The sequence below is a fragment of the Gopherus flavomarginatus genome, chromosome 1 (genome assembly GCF_025201925.1).
Source record: "Gopherus flavomarginatus isolate rGopFla2 chromosome 1, rGopFla2.mat.asm, whole genome shotgun sequence".
Classification (NCBI taxonomy): domain Eukaryota; kingdom Metazoa; phylum Chordata; order Testudines; family Testudinidae; genus Gopherus; species Gopherus flavomarginatus.
The window spans coordinates 10,375,022-10,393,816 of NC_066617.1; the positions used below are offsets into that span (position 1 = coordinate 10,375,022).

Sequence of the window (18,795 nt, forward strand, 5' to 3'; positions counted from 1 at the left end):
AGTCACCTCTGAACCTGACGAGTGCTCGCTGAGCCCCGCCAGGTTAGGGCCGCTGAGCTGACGAGCTATCCCTCAGCTGCAGCTTGCTCGTCTATCTGCCAGGGCTCAGCCAATCCACAGGCTCAGGTCTAACCAGGAGTCCCCAAGGCCACGGATATGTGCTTTCATTGAGAGCAGCCACTCCAGTGTGCTCAATGTCACTACCTCGCCCGGAGTATCTCCTGCTGCTTGGAGGGTCTTACACGCTGCTCCTGCTCCTGCCTGTGCCTGCTGCTGCCCTGGCCTTGTTCCAACCCTGTTCTTGATTCTTGCTCTGACCCCTGGCTCTGGTCCCCAGCCTGACCACTAGGCCTGACCACCGCTGTTTCAAACACTTGGCCTCATTATCCACTTCTCAGTTTGACATTGAATCAGGCACAGTGCCAGCAAGTGTGGCAATCTATTACAAGGCATCCAGCGCACCTCAGTCCTGCCTTCATTTCCATTTCTGAGCCTCTTCTTGAGGTCCAAGCCTTGGAGAACGGTGAAGGGAGACAGGACAGAGCATCCTACATTAGCACTGTATCTCAGTATCTCTTTTCCTAGTGTGGAGCTAATCTCTGGAACGCTCCGCTACAGACAGTCATTGAGGCAAACAGCAAAGCAGGGCTTTCAGAAAGGGCTGGATCATTGTATGGCCAGTGGTGATGTGCAGCTCTTTGAACTAAATCAAGAGTGGTTTAATTGACCCTCATGCTTGAGGCTGTAAGTTGATCAACTGCCAAAGTCAGGGAAGAATTTTCCTTCTTGCCTCTACTATAGTTTTGCATTCTTGGCAGGGGAAAGATCATCTTCTAAGCAGCAGGTATTGTCCACTGCTAGAGGGCAGAGTGCCAGATGAGAGAGTTTTATCGTACAATACACTTCATCACAGCAACTTATGGGTCTCTCTTCGACTTGCCTCTGACTTCTGAGTTAAGATCTCTGAAGGATGAATGAGTGTCATTACACCAGCCTTGCAAAGTCTGTATCAGGCCAGGCACAAATTCCACTCACCTGCCATTTTCCATGGCAATAATAGAAACAAACGGATCTTATTTGACTTATACATCCAAAAAATATTACTCACGCTGGGTGAGTAGAATTTTACCAGGCTCCATTAAAACATATGGTCTGGGGTTGATTTGAGTTACATTTAGCATCAGCTGGCTCTGAAGAGTAAAGAAGACATCATAGAGCCTCCCGTCCAGTCAGGGATCCACTTGAGAAAAATCCCGGACCCCAGCATTATCTGACACACAAGCTATCAGCAGCGTCCCCATCTGCCATAGGTGAGATGTGCCCAGCCAAGCCCGGAGCCATAGGTGGGGTGGGGAGAGTAGGAGGTGAGGAGTTGTACAGACAGGCATCATCTCTCCACCTAATGCAATGTCACGTCCTCAACATCCCATAGTTTCTTCCCTTCCATTTCTCAGCATGCAGAATAAAGGAAGAGAGAGATTGAGATGGCCATTTAATGTCAGGTAGAAAGCTCTCACCACAGCAGGGAGGTCAGGGAGTGCTGGAGAAATCCTGACAGAGCTACTGGTGTCTCACAGAATCATAGAATCTCAGGGTTGGAAGGGACCTCAGGAGGTCATTTAGTTCAACCCCCTGCTCAAAGCAGGACCAATCCCCAGCTAAATCATCCCATCCAGGGCTTAGTCAAGCCTGACCTTAAAGACCTCTAAGGAAGGAGATTGCACGACCTCCCTAGGTAACCCATTCCAGTACTTCACCACTCTCCTAGTGAAAAAGTTTTTCCTACTATCCAACCTAAACCTCCCCCACTGCAACTTGAGACCATTACTCCTTGTTCTGTTATCAGCTACCACTGAGAACAGTCTCCATTCACTTCTAAAAACAGAGACACTGTTCATCCTCCCGTGGCCCAGGGTGACTGTGCTCTGAGCTACTGCCAAGTGAGATGCTCAGGGATTCCAGCTGGGGAAAATCCCGATTGACCTAAAGCCTGGGGGGAAGATGGAGCGGGCTGAGTGAAGATGTCAGCAAGACAGAGAGGAAGGGGCAGAAGGAAGGGCCAAGCTAGTCTGAGAGGCAGGAGGTGGACCTGGTTGATATCAGCCACAGAAGTAAAGCCTTGGCAGAAAGCGATGGGACCAGGGCCGGTGCAACCATTTAGGTGAAATAGGCGGTTGCCTAGGGCACTGAGATTTGGGGGTGCCAAAAAGCGCCCCCAAATTTTTTTGTAAATGGTTGACTGGCAGCTGCTGCTGGGACAAAGAGGGAGTATGAGCTGCGGGCAGCCCAGGGTGTCCCTCCGGTCAGGGCGCCGCCGCGGCAGCCGGCAGCCCAGGGGATCCCCTGGCCCAGGGAAACCCCGGGCTGCCGGCTGCCATGGAGGCGCACTGACCCGGTCCCTGAGTCAGTGCGCACCGCCGGAGCAGCCGGCAGCCCAGGGGGTTCCCCGGGTCAGGGCGGCGCCGTGGCAGCTGGCAGCCCAGGGGGTTCCCCGGGTCAGGGCAGCGCCGCGGCAGCTGGCAGCCGGCAGCCCAGGGGGTTCCCCGGGTCAGGGCGCCGCCGTGGCAGCCAGCAGCCCAGGGGGTTCCCCGGGTCAGGGCGCCATTGCCGGCAGCCCAGGGCTTCCTCTGGGTCAGTGCGCCAGCAGGGCCGCCCAGAGAGGGGGGTAAGGGGTGCAATTTGCCCCAGGCCCCGCAGGGGCCCCCACGAGCGTTTTTCGAGGCCCCTGGAGTGGGGTCCTTCACTCGCTCCGGGTGCCCCGGAAAACTCTCGTGGGGCCCGGCCCCTGGAGCTTCTTCTGCTCCCGGTCCTCGCTGGCGGGGGAGGGTCCTTCCGCTCCAGGACACCGGTGAATTACCGCCAAAGCGGGACCCGCTGCCGACATGCAGCCCGGTCTTGGGCGGTAATTCGGTGGCGGGGGGGCCCCTCCACTCTGGGACCAGTCGCTGAAGTGCTCTGGAGACCTGCGGCGGGAGCCCTCCGCCACAGAATTACCGCTGAAGACCCAGCTGCGCTTCGGCAGTGGGTCCCGTTTCGGCGGTAATTCAGCGGTGGGGGGGCCTCGGAGCGGGTCTCCGGGGCACTTGGGCGGCAGTCCCGGAGCGGAAGGGCCCCCCGCCGCTGAATTACTGCCAAAGCGGGGGCTCCCCGCCACTGAAGACCCCAGGCCCCCGGAATCCTCTGGGCTGCCCTGGTGCGCCGCTGGCAACCCAGGGAGGTCCCCTGGGTCAGCACGCCGCTGCTGGAAGCCGCCAGCCCAGGGGTTCCACTGCGCAGTCCTGCTTGGAGAGGATGCGGAGCAGAGGTGAGCTGGGGTGAGGAGGTACCGCAGGGGTTCTCAGGCCATGGGTTGGGGAGCTCCCACGGGGGCGGGCGGCACACTTCGGTGGGGGGGCGGGGAGCTGCCACAGGGCTGGGGAGGGGTGCAAGGTGGAAGTTTCGCCTAGGGCGCGAAACTTCCTTGCACCGGGCTTGGATGGGACCAGGGAGAAATGTGCTGCTGTGCATGCCTGAGGCTGGGGTCTGTTAGTGCTCTGATCAGCTGAGCTGCCTCTTCCAATCAGGGGTTGCTTCTCCAGAGTAAACTCACTAATAGGCCCTTTCCTCAGCTTTCCAGACTGGTGTGGGGTAAACACCACCTTACACACATGTAAAGTTAGCCACGGGTATGTCTACCCAGGCTGCAGTCACATCTTGGATTGCAGTGTGGACATGGGTTTGAGAGCCAAGCCTAGATCCAAATGGACATTTTGCAAGTTGCCTCCTCTCTCTAATGGGATGGACCAGAGCCAAACTGAATGCTGTGGTTGGAGCCTCTCTCTTAGGGCATGTCTGCACAGCAGCCAGGAGATGGGTAGACAGACACACTCTAGCTCTGCTCAAGGTAGCACCTAAAAACAGCAGTGTGGCCATGGTGGCTGGTCTGATTACACAGCGAGGTGTTCAAGCAGGTTTATACTAGGGCAACTAGCCCGAATCACTGCCCATGTCACTGCAATATCGAGGCACTAGTGTGAGCACATCTTGTGCAGGTATGTCTCTCCGCACTGGGAATGACACCTCCCAGCTGCTATATAGAGATACCCTTCAATTCTGCCATCATCTCCAGAGGTCACTGTGCCCACAAGGACACAATCAACTCATTCATACACTTTGCAATAAATGTTTAGGAAGTGAGTGTAAAGCAGGTGACAGGTCTGAGAAGGAGAGCACCAGAGGGTGGGGGCCTCTGTGTTCAAAGCAGTTTGAGTCCCCTGTCACAGAAACAACAGAACAAGATGCACCCTGGAGAGATGCAGCTAATACCCGTAATGAGAAAGAACCCAAGCCACAGGTGGTCAGCTGGGAGGGGAGTACCTGGGAGTCACAGCAAATCAGACTGAGGTTTACAATGTAACGTGGCAGCAGAAATGCTTGTGTGAACGTTTGGACCTGATAGACGGGGCATCACCTCCCAGACCAGGGGTGTGGAAGCCCCTCTCTGCCTGTCTGTCCAAGGGATTCGCAGATCACCCATCACTGCAACATTCAGTTCTGGGCCTCGATAACAGGCAATTCTTGTTGTTCCTTCTTTCTGTTCTGTAGTGGAAACACCCCCATAGCCGTGTGGGGAACTCACCTGGACCTTATCCAGAACCCTCAGATCCGGGCCAAGCATGGTGGGAAGGAACATGTCAATGTGAGTATTGCTGCTGGGAACAGGAGCGGTGTTAAGGAACGTGGCCGGGCTGGTGAAAGGGGCTATGGGACAGCACTGGAGATTGGAGTCTCCTGTTTAGCCACAAAACAGGCAGAGCGTTAGCAGCCCAAGCAAGCCCTCCTGCCCAGTGTGCCTCAAATCAATCTGCAGTGGGGAGAGGAGAGTTGATTCTCCAAGATCCAGGTGGTTCCCAGTCTCTGCTGCAACAGTTAGTGGCAGAGATAGTTTCTGTTATGTGGACACTTGTCATCTAGGAATTGTCACCGATTACCTATTGCACACAAGGCCCCACATTGCATTCCGATATTAATGATGTGGGTCACCTAGCTGGGTGGAAGGTAAGTCGGGCACACTGGGGCAGCAGGGACTGGAAACACCCTGCTGTCACTTTAGCAACACCCTATTAATGTTGGCAAAGTGCTTTGAGATGACTGCCTAGGAGTCCTGCGGAAAGGGATCTGAGGGCTATAGTGGACCACAAGCTAAATATGAGTCAACAGTGTAACACTAATGCAGAAAAAATCAGCATCATCTGGCATGTGTTAGCAGGAGTGTTGTAAGCAAGACACAAGAAGTAATTCTTCCGCTCCGCTCTGTGCTGATAAGGCCTCAGCTGGAGTATTGTGTCCAGTTTTGGGTGCCACATTTCAGGAAAGATGTGGACAAAATGGAGAAAATCCAGAGAAGAGCAACAAAAATGATAAAAGGTCTAGAAAACGTGACCCATGAGGGAAGATTGAAAAAGCTGGGTTTGTTTAGTCTGGGGAAGAGAAGGCTGAGGGGAGACATGATAATAGTTTTTCAAGTACATATAAGGTTTTATAAGGAGGACGGAGAAAAATTGTTCTTGTTAACTTCTGAGAATAGGACAAAAAGCAATGGGCGTAAATTGCAGCAAGGGAGGTTTAGGTTGGGTATTAGGAAAAACTTCCTGTCAGGGTAGTTAACCACTGGAACAACTTGCCTAGGGAGATTGTGGAATCGCCATCTTTGGAGGTGTTTAAGAACAGGTAAGACAAACACTTGCAAGGAATGGTCTAGCAGGTGTTACATAGTCCTGCCTTAAATGCAGAGGACTGGACTAGATGACCTCTTGAGGTACTTCCAGTTCTACGAGTCTGTAAAACCCTTGGAAAAAAAGCCACAGAGAAGAGCAGAGGATTTGTTCTTACTACCAGCTCCAGACCCTATGAAACACCCACACACTCACTCAGCCAGGCCTGTGGCCTTGCATGCTTATTGCCCACTGGCAGCTAGCACTGAGTGAGGCCTCAGAGTCCAGCTGCCTGTTCACACTGTGGCTGAGGCTCTGTCAGGCCCATTTTCACGGAGAGAGGAAGCAGGCAGCAGCTGTGTTGCCCTTCTGCTGACATGAAGAGTGACAGTCATGAGAGTGCTTGAGAAACCAGATGTCCCATACACCTGCCCTCAAAATGTTAGCTGTCCCCCGCCTTCTGGAGCCATCCCTGATGTGTTCTCCACAGCGAGTTACAGAGAGAGGCTGCTGACCCAGGGGAGTGGCTGGACTCCATTTACTGTGAACACAATAGTCCAGCCTGGGCATGACGTGGGGCCCTAGCACTGCTGGCCAAGGCCCTGATCCTGCTGGATGCTGAGCACAGCCTGAGAAGGGTTGAGTAGCTGATGGCATTCTGCCTCTGCTGGGATCAGGCCCAGACTCTGAGTGAGGGAGGCAAAGGCAGGTACAGAGGCCTGCCTCAGCCCACCAACCAAAGTCCCAGGGAGTCCCAGGGTGGAATTCCTCATCTGCTACTATGTGGATCCTCTCCCCTGATGGTTGGTGATGACGAGGAGCTAAACCCATACCCTGGCTTCCGTGGCACCTCTTCTCTGCCTCTGCAACAGCACAGCAATAAACTACATCTATCAAGGCACAGATTGTTTTTCTCTTAAAAACAATATAAATGTGGAGATATATCTATTTCATAGAGCTGGAATGAGGCCCTGAAAGGTCATTGAGTCTAGGCCCCTGCCTTCACCAGCAGGACCAAGTATTGATTTGCCCCAGATCCCTAACTGGTCCCCCTCAAGGACTGAACTCACAGTCCTGGGTTTAGCAGGCCAATGCTCAAACCACTGAGCTATCCCTCCTGCCTCCTTACCTACAAGCCCCTGCAAAATGCCACCAATCCCTTTAGCCTGTGAAGGTCTGTGTGCCTGGCAGAACAGACTGGTGCAAAAATTACCCTGAAAGCTCCAAATCCCTTCCAATAATTCATGCCTTCAATAAACCAAGAGCCAGTGCCGTCCTCTCCCACCCCATCCCTTCCGCCTCGCCGGTATAATAGGCCAAGCCACTCTCTATTAGGCTCTGTGCCAGCTCCCAGAGTGCTCATGTTGAGCTAAATCTGGAGTGACACCGCCCGGGCCAGCCATGGCAGTGAGAAGAGATTTGTCTGTGCTCAGGAGTCCCCACGGCAGGGCGAGGAGACTGACAGGGGCAGGCTTTAATCAGGGCTTGTTGCTGTGAGGAGCAGAGATTGAAGGAGCCAGGGGGCAGGGAGGGAGAAATGAGCTTCCTTCTCTTAAAACCACGTCTCATCCAAAGGAAACCACACGTCCGGATGTTGGAATATCAAGCAAAAAAAAAAATACACAAAACAAACCCATAACAAATAAAACCCAAAGACATCCCTGAGTGATTCTGGAGCGAAATTAAAAGGATGCAAACTAGAAAGGGTCATTGTGACTGGCTAGGAGGTTAGCATCAGCTTCATAGTGCCTCCTGCTTTACTTTGCTATCAGGGCCAGCTCTACTGTTTTCGCCGCCCCAAGCAGCGCGCCGAATTGCCGCTGTGGACGGCGGGGGCAGTCTGTGTGCCGTTAGGGCAGCACACACAATTCCGTGTCGGCGGCAATTCGACGGCAGCTTCTCTCTTCAGCTGGAAGACAGAAGCTGCGCCGCAGCGTACAGGTAAACATAGAAGCTGCCGCCGAATTGCCGCTGCTGCAGAAACGTGCCTGCCGCCCTAACGGCACATGGACTGCCCCCGCTGTCCGCAGCGGCAATTCGGAGCGCTGCTTGGGGGCAGAAACACAGGGACTGCCGCCCCTCGCAGATTGCCACCCCAAGCACCTGCTTGGGATGCTGGTGCCTGGAGCCGGCCCTGCTTGCTATACACGGAGATGGCTTTTTAGGATAGGTCTCTGCTGCAGGGGACACCAGCAGACACTGGCCCAGGCTTTTCTCAGGGAGTTTGACATCGATTCTTTCATACTACTGGGCCCCTCTCCCCGTGCTTTGCTCACTTTTACCTTTGCAGGGACACACATTGTCAATAGCCTTACAGGCACTAGTGCCCTCATCAGGGCTGGTGCAACCCATTAGGCAACCTAAATTGTCGCCTAGGGGGCTAACATTTGGGGGGCGGCGGCCGCCCCGGTTGTCGTCAGTATTTCGGGGGCGGGACCTTCCGCCACCTAGGGCACCAAAAAAGCTGGCGGCGCTCCTGGCCCTCATTTTCAAAGATGCTGGGCACCTCCAGCTTCCATGGGATCCTTGAGGTTTGGGGGTACCTGGCACTTCTGAAAATTAGGCCAAATGACCCTCATTTTCAGAGATGTTGAGCGCTCACAGCTCCCACTGACTTTAGCTGTACTGTGTTCATAGCTTCTGAAACCCCAGATGCTACTGAACAAATTCTTCTCTCACTTACTAGTGTAACACCTCTGGCTGGTAAAGCTGCTCCCAATTTACACCAGGGTAAGTGGCAGCAGAACCAGGCCATTAAGTCCTGGTGGGTCTCCTGGCTGCGGAGGGCTGGCTATGCTGCTCCTGAATTGGCCCAGTGAATCCGTGGTAGAGCAAGGAATACGACTCAGGAGTCCTGATTTCCCATCCTCTGCTTTAACCACTAGACAACACTCCTCCCCTTTTGTCCTGCCATCTCCCTTTATCCCAGCGGTGCCATGTAATGGCTCCTAGCCTGAGAGGTAGGGCCAAACCCAGAGAGAGGCTGAGCCCCTGCAGCCCCATTGGCTCAATAAGTATTCCAGGTGCCTGTGGACCCCCAGCATTCGGCCCCTACAGAGGGTGTGGGAAGCACGTTCTCAGCTGAACCCGAGACATGGAGTCGGTTTGGACCCTGATTCCAACTCCCATGACCTCCCCCCGCTTACAATAACCTCTGGGGGCAATCCTGGGTCATGGTAGGTATTTTTCTATCCTGTTGTATTTAACCAAGTGTCACTTGGCCGATAGATTCTCCTGCATTCGGAGCTAGCTGCCTGCAATGCTTCATCCCTTTCAGCAAGCACTCGTCATCCCCCTGAGAGGGAGCAACGTGAGGCTGGGCCACCTAGTGACTAGCTCAAGCTATAAGTGCCCTCATCGGCCAGCGCTGGGCACCAGCGCTCGAAGCATGTGCTTGGAGCGGCACTTTCCAAGGGGTGGCACTCCGGCTGAGGTGCAAAAAGCCAGGAGCCAGGCCTGAGCGGAGGTGAGCTGCAGCGGTGGGGGGTGCGGGGAGGGCCGCAGGAAGTAACCGCTCCCCCTGCCAGCTCACTTCCGCTCCACTGCTGCCTGCTCCCCCAAGCGCTCCGCCGCTCCACTTTTCCCCTCTCCCTCCCAGGCAAGCTGGGAGGGAGCGGTAGGAGGGGAAACGTGGCACACCTGGGGGAGGCAGTGGGGCCGGGGAATTGGGGAAAGGGTTGGAATGGAGCAGAGAAGGGGCGGGGCTGGAGTTGGCAAGGGAACTTTTTTTTGCTTGAGGCAACAAAAAACTTAGAGCCGGTCCTGGCCAACAGGCCATGTTGTAATTTCACTTACTCAGGTGTCAAACCAGCAGATCGCCACTGGAGTTACACCAAGCTTAGATCAGAATCAGGCCCCATGTAGACTGCCCAGCTGTCATGGGCAGATGACTCCTGGAGAGGGATTTAAACTTGCGAACTTCTGGTTGACTGGGCGGGTGAGAGCTCTTGGTACCCAGTCATAGCTTGATCTCCTGTGCACAGACTGATCTTCAGCCTTTCAGTGCTAGAGCAGAGCTGTCCCAGTGCAGCTCATCTGCATGGCTGCATCCTCTGCATTTCATTTGGTCCAAATCACTTTTCTCATCTGAATTAATCTGGGCAAAATCGACTCCAGCCCCTGTATTAAAGTAGACGTAATATTGAATGCTCTTTGAGGATTGTAGCAAACAGTGAAAAGGATGTTTGAAAAGGAAAATCATAAAGCCAGGCTTGGGATCATGATTGTTTGTACTAAAGTAACTTTGAGAGACCTCCGCTGAGATACGGTCCCCTTTGCTGGGGGCCGCACATATGCTTAATGAGAGACAGTCCCTGCCCTGAAGAGCTAACAGTCCAAATAGGCAGGACAGACAAAGTAATATTACGCCCATTTTACAGGTGAGGCTCTGAAGCACCTTGTCTACATGGGGAGTTATTCCAGAATAACTCTTCTTGATTAACACCAGGTGTGGACACTCTTTTCTGGAATAAGAGTGCCTATTCTGAATGCCCAGATCTCCTGGGTCCCAGTGCAGTGCCTTAAATGCCAGGCCACCTTCCGGAGCCAAAGTTTGGATACCCCAAACTTTGAGAGGCGAGGGAAGGCAGGTTCAGTCGACCAGCCCATTATTGGGATTGTGGCCACTGACAAAACTGAGATCCTTCTGCAGGTGCAGCTTTTGGACAGTTACCAGGGAGAAGGGAATCTGGAGCTCGGGTTGGGCCTGCCTGCATTAAAAGGCAGAGCTTTCCATTGCAGGGGGAAAGTGTTGACGCTGGCATCCTTGGAGTTCAAAGCCCCCCATGGAACAGGGGCAAGCTGCCCTCACACTGTCCTCCACAATGTGCCTCCGCCCTGAGCCTGAGTCACTGAGGACTCACTTGCAGGAGCGACGGACTCCCCATGCCCTTTCCAGCTGTGGCCCCGGCTGAGTGTGCTCTCAAGGTGCTGACTGCAGTGGTGGAGTGACTGTGGTGCCCCAGCCGGTCCCTCCCAGCAGCCCAGTACCTTCCTCTCCCCAGCCGTGGGTGGGGTATTGTTTTATTGGAAGGGATTCAATCTCTTGCAAAGTGTCTGTTGGGGGAGGGGCTGCTCTGATAACGCTCCCCCTTGGCTCCTGCCCTCTAGATCTGCGAGGTACAGAATGCCACGGAGATGACCTGCCAGGCCCCAGCACTGGCCATGGACCCAAATCACCAGTCCGAGCTAACTGAGCGCCCAGAAGAGTTTGGTTTTATCCTGGATAATGTTCAGTCCCAGCTGATCCTCAACAAAACCAACTTCACCTACTACCCAAACCCAGTCTTTGAGGCTTTCAACCCCTCGGGGATCCTGGAGCTGAAGCCAGGAACGCCCATCATACTAAAGGTGAGGAGATGGGGGTAAGGGAGCAGCATCAGAGAATGATGATACCCTCCAGGAACACATCCGGCCAATCACAGCTCATGCCAACATTCCACCAGTCCCAACAGAGCCTTCACCAGCATCCCACCAATCGCAGCACTGCTCCTGCTAACCTCCCACCAATCGCAGCACAGCGTTCTTAACTTTACCCCAAACCACAGCAGATATACCTTGTGCTGTAGGACCCTGGTGTACAGATTAGATTTAGCAGCGGCAGAAACTGCACTGAGAAGGGAAGCATGGAGCGAGAACGTTTATGATATTCCATAACATTGTAACCGCAAGGGACAGAGCTTCGAACAACTAACCTTTTCACTTCTTGACAGTTCACCCTAATGGAAGTACACGGAGTAGACTCTCAGCTGGTGTAACGCAGCATAGCTCTGTTGACTTTCCTGGAGCGACACTGATTTACACCAGCTGAGAATCTGGCCCCATGTCTCTGCCGTACGTGACAGTATGTGTATTATGACAGCCAGATGCAGCACGTTTGGAATTATAAAGCTTGCTCACTCGCCATTTGTGCAAATCTGAGAACAGCCCCTTTTGTGGTTTGAGACATTCTGTGAGCCAGACAGCAAGCAAGAGCACTTTATGGCCTACATTTTCCAATATGGGCCTGCTGTATGTGCAAACAGACAAAAGACACTTTCACATTCAAAACAGGTAACTATTTTGCAGGTGTAAGTGTGTTTTGTGGGTCCAGTTAGCGGCTTGTGCAGGCACAGACTAGGCACCTATTTTTGCAAATATAGGCCTGTAATTCCAGAGAGACAAGGTGCAGGGGAGCCCTGTACCAATCTGTCCCAATCTTCCAGGAGTGGGTCAGGATTTACTCTCATTGGGAAAGGCCATAAATGACGAGCCAAGGAGGGCATGTCTAGTGGTGGCACTCACATCACAGGGACAATCCAGTGGCAGGTTACACCCTGCTGAGACGTTTGTGGATTTGCTTCTCTCGGTCCAGGGGAAGAACCTAATCCCGCCGGTGACTGGAGGGAACGCCAAGCTCAATTACACTGTGCTGATAGGTGAGAAGCCATGTTTGGTGACCGTGTCAGATGTGCAGCTGCTGTGCGAGTCCCCAAACCTCATTGGACGGCACAAAGTGATGGTAAGCCGGGCATTAATGGGAAACCCCGAGAGAATGGGAACTACTGAGAATTCTGGGATCCTTTGGCATTTGGATCCCATTATGATAGTCACTAGGAACTTGGTGACCCTCTCCAGAAGGCAACGCCCCAGTCCTGGGTGAGAGTGTTAAAAGAAACAAACTGGGAGACCCTTGTAGCTCATGCAGGATCTCTTAAAAGCATACAGCCCCGAATAGCCTCCACTGCTGGCACCTCCATTATAGGGAGTCCCTTCAGCAGAAGCTCACTTCTCTGCTTTGCATGGTACCAGCTATGTGGTGCCAAAGTACTTGTGCAGTGTGGCTGCATGTATGTGGCATGATGCCTCCATGCCACCAAATGCTCCTGTGGGGGGAGTGGGGGCTGGGGCTGGAGCTGGGAGGGGATTGCTCTGCTTGACTTAGCACTGCCTGCAGCAACAGTCAGCAAGCTGGTAGGGTAGATTGTTTTGGTTCTAATTTCAATGATGAGAAATCTGTAGAGGTTGCTGGAGATATAATATTTGGGCACGTAAGGAGAGAGTGTTTTCTGAGTTATAGCAGAGAGCTGGTGGTTAGGATGCCCCAGGTGTCCATTTTTGACTCTGCCACAAACTCACTGTGTGACCTTGGTCACTTCACCTCCCTATGCCAGAGTTTCTCCTGCTGTAAAATGGAGATGATAATCCGTGCCAGCCATAATGCGGGGCTCAATTAATCCACAGTTGTAGAGCACATTATGATCCTCCAAGGGAAACACTAGGGATGCCATTCTCTGCTTTAATTCCAAGGCTTTTGAATAGCCCATAATGAGTCTGCCAGCATTTTCATGGATGTAGTTAAAAGGGTGCTCAGTCAGGGGCTGGCAAAGCCAAGGCCTTGGGAGATAGGCCCAGAGGCAGGAAGATGGCAAATGAACCCAAGGGGTTCAGTGGGACTGAGAGCAGAATCGGGCCTTTCCATGACACAGGGATTCTCTGATCACTGCAGCCCTGGGCAGGTAGAGAGTCATAGAGTGAGGCTTCCCATGTACAGGAAAGGCCCCATTAGAAACGTGGGAAGATGGTTGCGTTTAAACATGTTTGTGAGCATCAGTAACACAACAAAAAGAACAAGGAGTCCTTGTGGCACCTTAGAGACTAACAAATGTATTTATTTTAGCATAAGCTTTATGCCCAAATACATTTGTTAGTCTCTAAGATGCCACAAGGACTCCTCAGTCTGTATCAGCAAAAAGAACAACACGGCTACCCCTCTGAAACCAGTGCACTAAGGGTGAGTTAATGCCACAAATCTGCAAACACAGAGCCATTGCTCTGATAATGGCTGAGCTGCGAATCAAGGACAGACGGTCACCTGCAGTGAAAGCCACTGTTTTAGGAATGTCACGGAAGCTGGAATTAACCAAGGAAACAGCTGTTCTGGGGAATGCCTACTCCAGTATGACACTGTTGTTCCTCATGTTAGTGCCTGACTGTTTCACTGGAACTCCACTGTGAGGACGGGGGGTGTGGAAATTAACCGTCAGATCTCCTGGGTCCTTCTGCCAGTGATACGCTGCATGATCTTGAGCAAATCACTAAACATCCTCGTTGCTGGGAAGCTGGGGGGTGGTAACACTTACCTAGGTCCACAAGGGCTTGTGAGAACGTATGAACAATTGCAAAGTGGGATAGTGAAGTAGGAAACCACGGTGACAGTGTTTCCTGTTGATGTCAGCATGTTCCCTCCCTTGGTCAGCTCTCAGTGCAAGGATCAGCAAAACAATGACAGAGTTAAATAACAGGAGGAGAGGGAAAGCTAAAAGACCTGGATCGAGTGCACGGTTTTGAGATGAGCTATGAAAAGGGGCAAAGGGTCACTGAAGTGAGAGGCACAGGAGGGCTCTTCCAGAGGGGAGAAGCTGCAGAGGAGAGAGATGGGTGTACAGTATGTGAGAGGAGGTTTGGGGGGGAAATGGATGACGAGAATAGAGTTTGCATGGAAACCTCAACTGAGGCTGTCTCCCAAATCCTTAGTCACTCCTGTGTGGAGGTCAGGTCTCCAGGGCTAGGTCTGGGCGGGAGGGAGCATGTGCTGGGATGTATAGAGTCCTGTTGCAACAATAGAATTAGCACAACGATCATCCTATCATAAGCTAAATTGTGAGTAGAGGATCTGGCACAAATCTACTGCCACTGGTGCTGAATTTCAGTTTGACCTGAGGCTGTAGGAAAGACCTGATACCACACAGAGTCTCACTCCCAGAAAGTATGTCCAGGTCAAAGTCCTTGGCCACGCTTTCTGTGTGTTGAAAGAATATGGAGGCATCTGCTTTGTGCTTGGACCATATATAAAGTGCAGGATTCCAGGTTTCCGCTGGTTTCTGCCCCCCCCTCCCCACTAGTCCTCGAAATTGCAGGAAGGATCTGAGCAATATGTTTGCAAGAGGCTCAGATTGTTAGCCTCAGTGCAGTGAAATCAAACAAGAGGTCAAAGAAGGCAAGAGAAGAAGAAACTGACAAGGAAACCAGATTGCTTCCTGTGAAGCCAGAGCTGAGAGCAAGGATGTTAACTCACAGAATCCTAGGAGCTACTGATCAACCTGTCTGGTAGGGTGACCAGACGTCCCAATTTTATAGGGACAGTCCTGATATTTGGGGCTTTTTTTTTATATGGGCTCCTATTACCCCCCACCCCAATCTGATTTTTCATACTTGCTGTCTGGTCACCCTACTGTCTGGTCACATCTAGTATGTCCTCCAGGCAGGGCAAGATTGCTCTATCATATCTATGTTCAGGGCCACCCAGAAGGGGAGAGGGGGCAAGTGGGGCAATTTGCCCCTGGCCCAACAGGGGCCCCTACGAGAGTTTTTTGGGGCCCTGGAGCAGGGTTCTTCACTCACTCCAGGGGCCCCGGAAAACTCTCACGGGGCCCAGGCCCCCGGGAGCTCCTTCTGCTCCCAGTCTTTGCCGACAGGGGTCCTTCCGCTCCAGGGCAGAAGGACTCCCTGCCGCTGAATTACCACCAAAGCGGGACCCACTGCCAAAGTGAAGCCGAAGACGCGTGGCAGGGGCCCCCTGCCCCCAGATTACTGCCGAATACCTGGCTGCACTTAGGCGGTGGGTCCCGCTTGGGCGGTAATTTGGCAGCGGGGGGTTCCCACTGCGGGTCTTTGGGGCACCTCGGCGGCGAATCCCGGAGCAGAAGGACCCCCCGCTGCCTTCCGCCGAAGCGGGGGCCTCCCGCCGCCGAAGACCCCAGGCTCCCGGAATCCTCTGGGCAGCACTGTCCATGTTAACTAGTCCCTGCAACAGGGCAGCCTCATTTTGGGAGACAAGCCAATGAGCTGATACGTCTCTCTGGTAGGGAGCATTGTCTCACATTTAGTTTAGCTTTCCCGTTCCTTAATCTCATCCCTGCTTCTCGGCAGCTCCTGTACACTCCCCAGGACAGACACCTTGCTCTCCTCCTCATCCAGTGACCTTGCCTCTAAAGCTGCCTCTCACTATGCATGGCACATGCATTCGCAAGAACGCTCTGCAGGAAATCCAGGCTTCCCTTCGATATCTTTAGAGCGGGTGTTTCATTTTTAGCAAGCTCTTGATAAGCAGGTTCTACATGCAGAGGCCCTGGAGCCGCAGGTCCCAATCCCAGCAGTGCCCACTCAGCCCTTCACCTTCCCATGGTAGACACGCTGGGCCAGATCTTCAGTTTGTGCAAGTCAGGGTAACGGCACAGAGGGGTGGTGTCGATTTACACCCCCTGAAGATCTGGCCCCTTTAGTTCCCTGCTGTTTACTGTGGGTGAGTCCTGCAGACAAGACCATGAAATCCAAGGTCCCACTTGCTCTGTGTGGCCATGAAAGAATCCCTGGCACATGCTGCCCCACAGCCTGTTGTGAAAAAAAAATCTCTTTCCCCCAGCACTTGTTTTCTGGATCACCCCTGTTCTTACCCCACTGGGACTGTGTGTAACTCCACAGTGTGTGAGGCATGTTGCATTCCTGCAGCATGACCGGCAGTATGCGCGTGTAGGACGAGAGTCGCGCTCCGCTGGGAAGAATTCCTTCTGTCGGCTCTCGCAGAGTACTGCCTGAAAAACAGGTCCCTCCATGCGAGGAGGAAAGAGCTGGCACGAGAGGAGTGGTCTCTTCTCAGACAACTCAGAGCCACATCTGGGCTCTCCAGGATCACTGCCTGCCCAGGAGCCTGGGTGTGCCTCCTGCCAGCCTTTTCAGCAGGGACACCGCAGGGTCTCGGGGACTGTGAGCCCCTGCCCCACTCCCCTCTGTTCTGCCCACTGCTGGCCCCACCCATAGGTGGCAGGTTTGTATAATTTTGGTGGTACCCAAAATGATAGTGCCCTCCTCCCCCGCTCCCACCCTGTAAGCCAATATAAAATGAAGCTACAATGCGTCGGCACCACAAGATTACAAGAGGCAACTAAAAGTGGAAAGTCAGAAGCAGCGCTTGCCTGCTTCAGTATACATATTATATTTTGTTGCACTTGTTGTGACAAAGTGGGAATGTTCTTAATGTTTTCTCTGAATACTGTGTGGGTGCCTCAGTTTCCCCTGCAAGGTGCCAACTGAAGGTGTTGGTGAACAAAGAGATCAGGTGGCCTCCTAATGCCTGGAAAAGAGACCAAGGCCAGAGGAGGGAGTGTCAGTGCCTGTGCGGGCTTCCGGGAAGTGCATGGTGTGGAAGGTGATGCTTTGGAACTACTCCATACAAAGCCTGTCAGGACTCTGGGGGAGCCTCCTCTCTCTGAGCAGACTGTCTCCAGGGCAAGAAGCTTATACCTTCCCGGGTCTGACCTCAGAGCATTCAGCATGCTCTTCCACACTGTGCGCTTTCTGCAGCGAGTCTGCCCAGGCAGGTCCTGGGGCAACCAGAGGTCCCTGCACCCCAACTCTGCAGTCAGACGTGACTCTCAGCCAGCCGGTAAAACAGAAGGTTTATTAGACGACAGGATCACAGTCTAAAACAGAGCTTGTTGGTACAGAAAACAGGACCCCTCAGTCAGGTCCATCTTGGGGAGTGGGGAGCGTAGACCCAAGTTCTGGGCCTCTCCCCATTTCCCCAGCCAGCTCCAAATTGATACTCCCTCCTCTAGCCTTAGTGTCTCTTCTGGGTGACCCTGCCAGCAGGTAGGGGATCTTGGGGGACAACTACTGCACTGGTGGGGTGCAAAATAAACTTTATTAAGAAAATGCAAAAACAGGGAAAATTCAATAGTGAGGGGTATGGGGTTTGTTACAGTAGACAGTTGGAGAGGGGTTTCTTTTAGTAAATAGTATAGAGGGTTTCAATAGTGGGGTACAATACAATAGGGTACAATACAGTTGGTAACCAATTAACACTGAAGTATAAATGTAACAGGTAGCTAACAATTTCTATGTAAAGGGTGTGTCACAGCAGCATATAACCAACTAACAGTTATGGGTAAAATGTGCTAAATAACCAACAACTCTAGGTAAAAATGTGTCACAGTGGTGTAAATGTAAAATGTGAGGTGTGTCAGAGAGAAAAAGGGTAACCAATGGGGTTTTATGCTAGGCTTCAGTAATACAATTGAGGTTTGGCAGCAGTAGGAGTGGGGTGAACACATGGGGGAAGGGATTAAAAGAGAGAGAGAGAGAAAGGCAGTGGTGGAGGAATGAGGTTGGGGGATGGGGGAAGAGGAGCACATGGTGGAGCAGAGACCAAAGGCAGAGGCGCTGCGGAGGGAGATTTAAACTCAGGGAGACACAGAGAGCAGGCAGGCTGCAAGTTTAAACAGCAGAGAGACTGCAACGAGTGACTAGGGAGCTCGGGGGGAGACACGGGCAAGCTTGGGGGGGGTTAGGGCAGCGGGAAGACAGACTTAACCACAATTATACAGAACACAGCAAAATCTTATTTATGATCTAACTTAACCAAGACTACACAAATTGGCAAGTAACAGAACACAATGCAACAATTCTTTTTTAAACCTAACTTACAGAGCACAATACAAACAATTCTTTAAACCTAACGTAACCACAGCTATGCAAAATGAAATTACAACTTATCTAGCCTAAGAACCTGATTCTAATAGGTGCACCTTATACTATGCCGATTCTTTGATCGGGAGGGGGAGCAGTTCCAGAGGGCAGAGTGGTGTGTGCCCAGGGTACAGCCCCTGGGCGGGGTGTGGCTGCAGCAGTGGGGCGGCTGCAAGCCAGAGGCCCAGGATACAGTCCAGGAAGGCACAGCTTAGCAGCGGCACAGGCTTATTTTTAGCAGCAAAGGCGCTGCGGAGCAAGAAACAGATTACAGAAACAGACCAAGGAGTTAGCTTGGGTCTATCTGCTGGGAAAACAAGGCCAGCAGCTAGGACAGGGGGAGTCTGCAAGAGGGAGTTCTTACCAATCCCCAGGACAGCAGCAAGCACAGAGGCAGGAACGGCAATAGCATCGGAGGATGGAGAGAGGACTTGATTCGCTTACAATAATCAGGAGCTCTCCAGGCACAAATTTGTTGTTCGTGGGAGGGGAGTTTAAAAACAAGGGTACGCTCAAAAACAAACGAGAGCGGGGAGAGGGCCCCCCAAAGACCCCTAGCTGATCAGACCAGGTGGCAAAGCAAGGACCTTCTCCGAGG

General features: G+C 52.8%; 1 protein-coding gene across 3 annotated transcripts in view; it reads left to right on the forward strand.

Moving 5' to 3' along the window:
* Positions 1–18,795, forward strand: part of PLXNA4 (plexin A4) — a 703,772-nt gene that overhangs the window by 574,062 nt on the left and 110,915 nt on the right. For all 3 annotated transcript variants that reach the window (XR_007772140.1, XM_050936769.1, XM_050936770.1), the window contains exons 17-19: positions 4,585–4,678; positions 10,803–11,042; positions 12,046–12,192. Coding sequence is in view for 2 of the 3 variants with exons in the window: in XM_050936769.1 (XP_050792726.1) it covers positions 4,585–4,678; positions 10,803–11,042; positions 12,046–12,192 (481 nt within the window). In the remaining variant the exon portion in view is untranslated. The remainder of the gene's footprint in view (positions 1–4,584; positions 4,679–10,802; positions 11,043–12,045; positions 12,193–18,795) is intronic.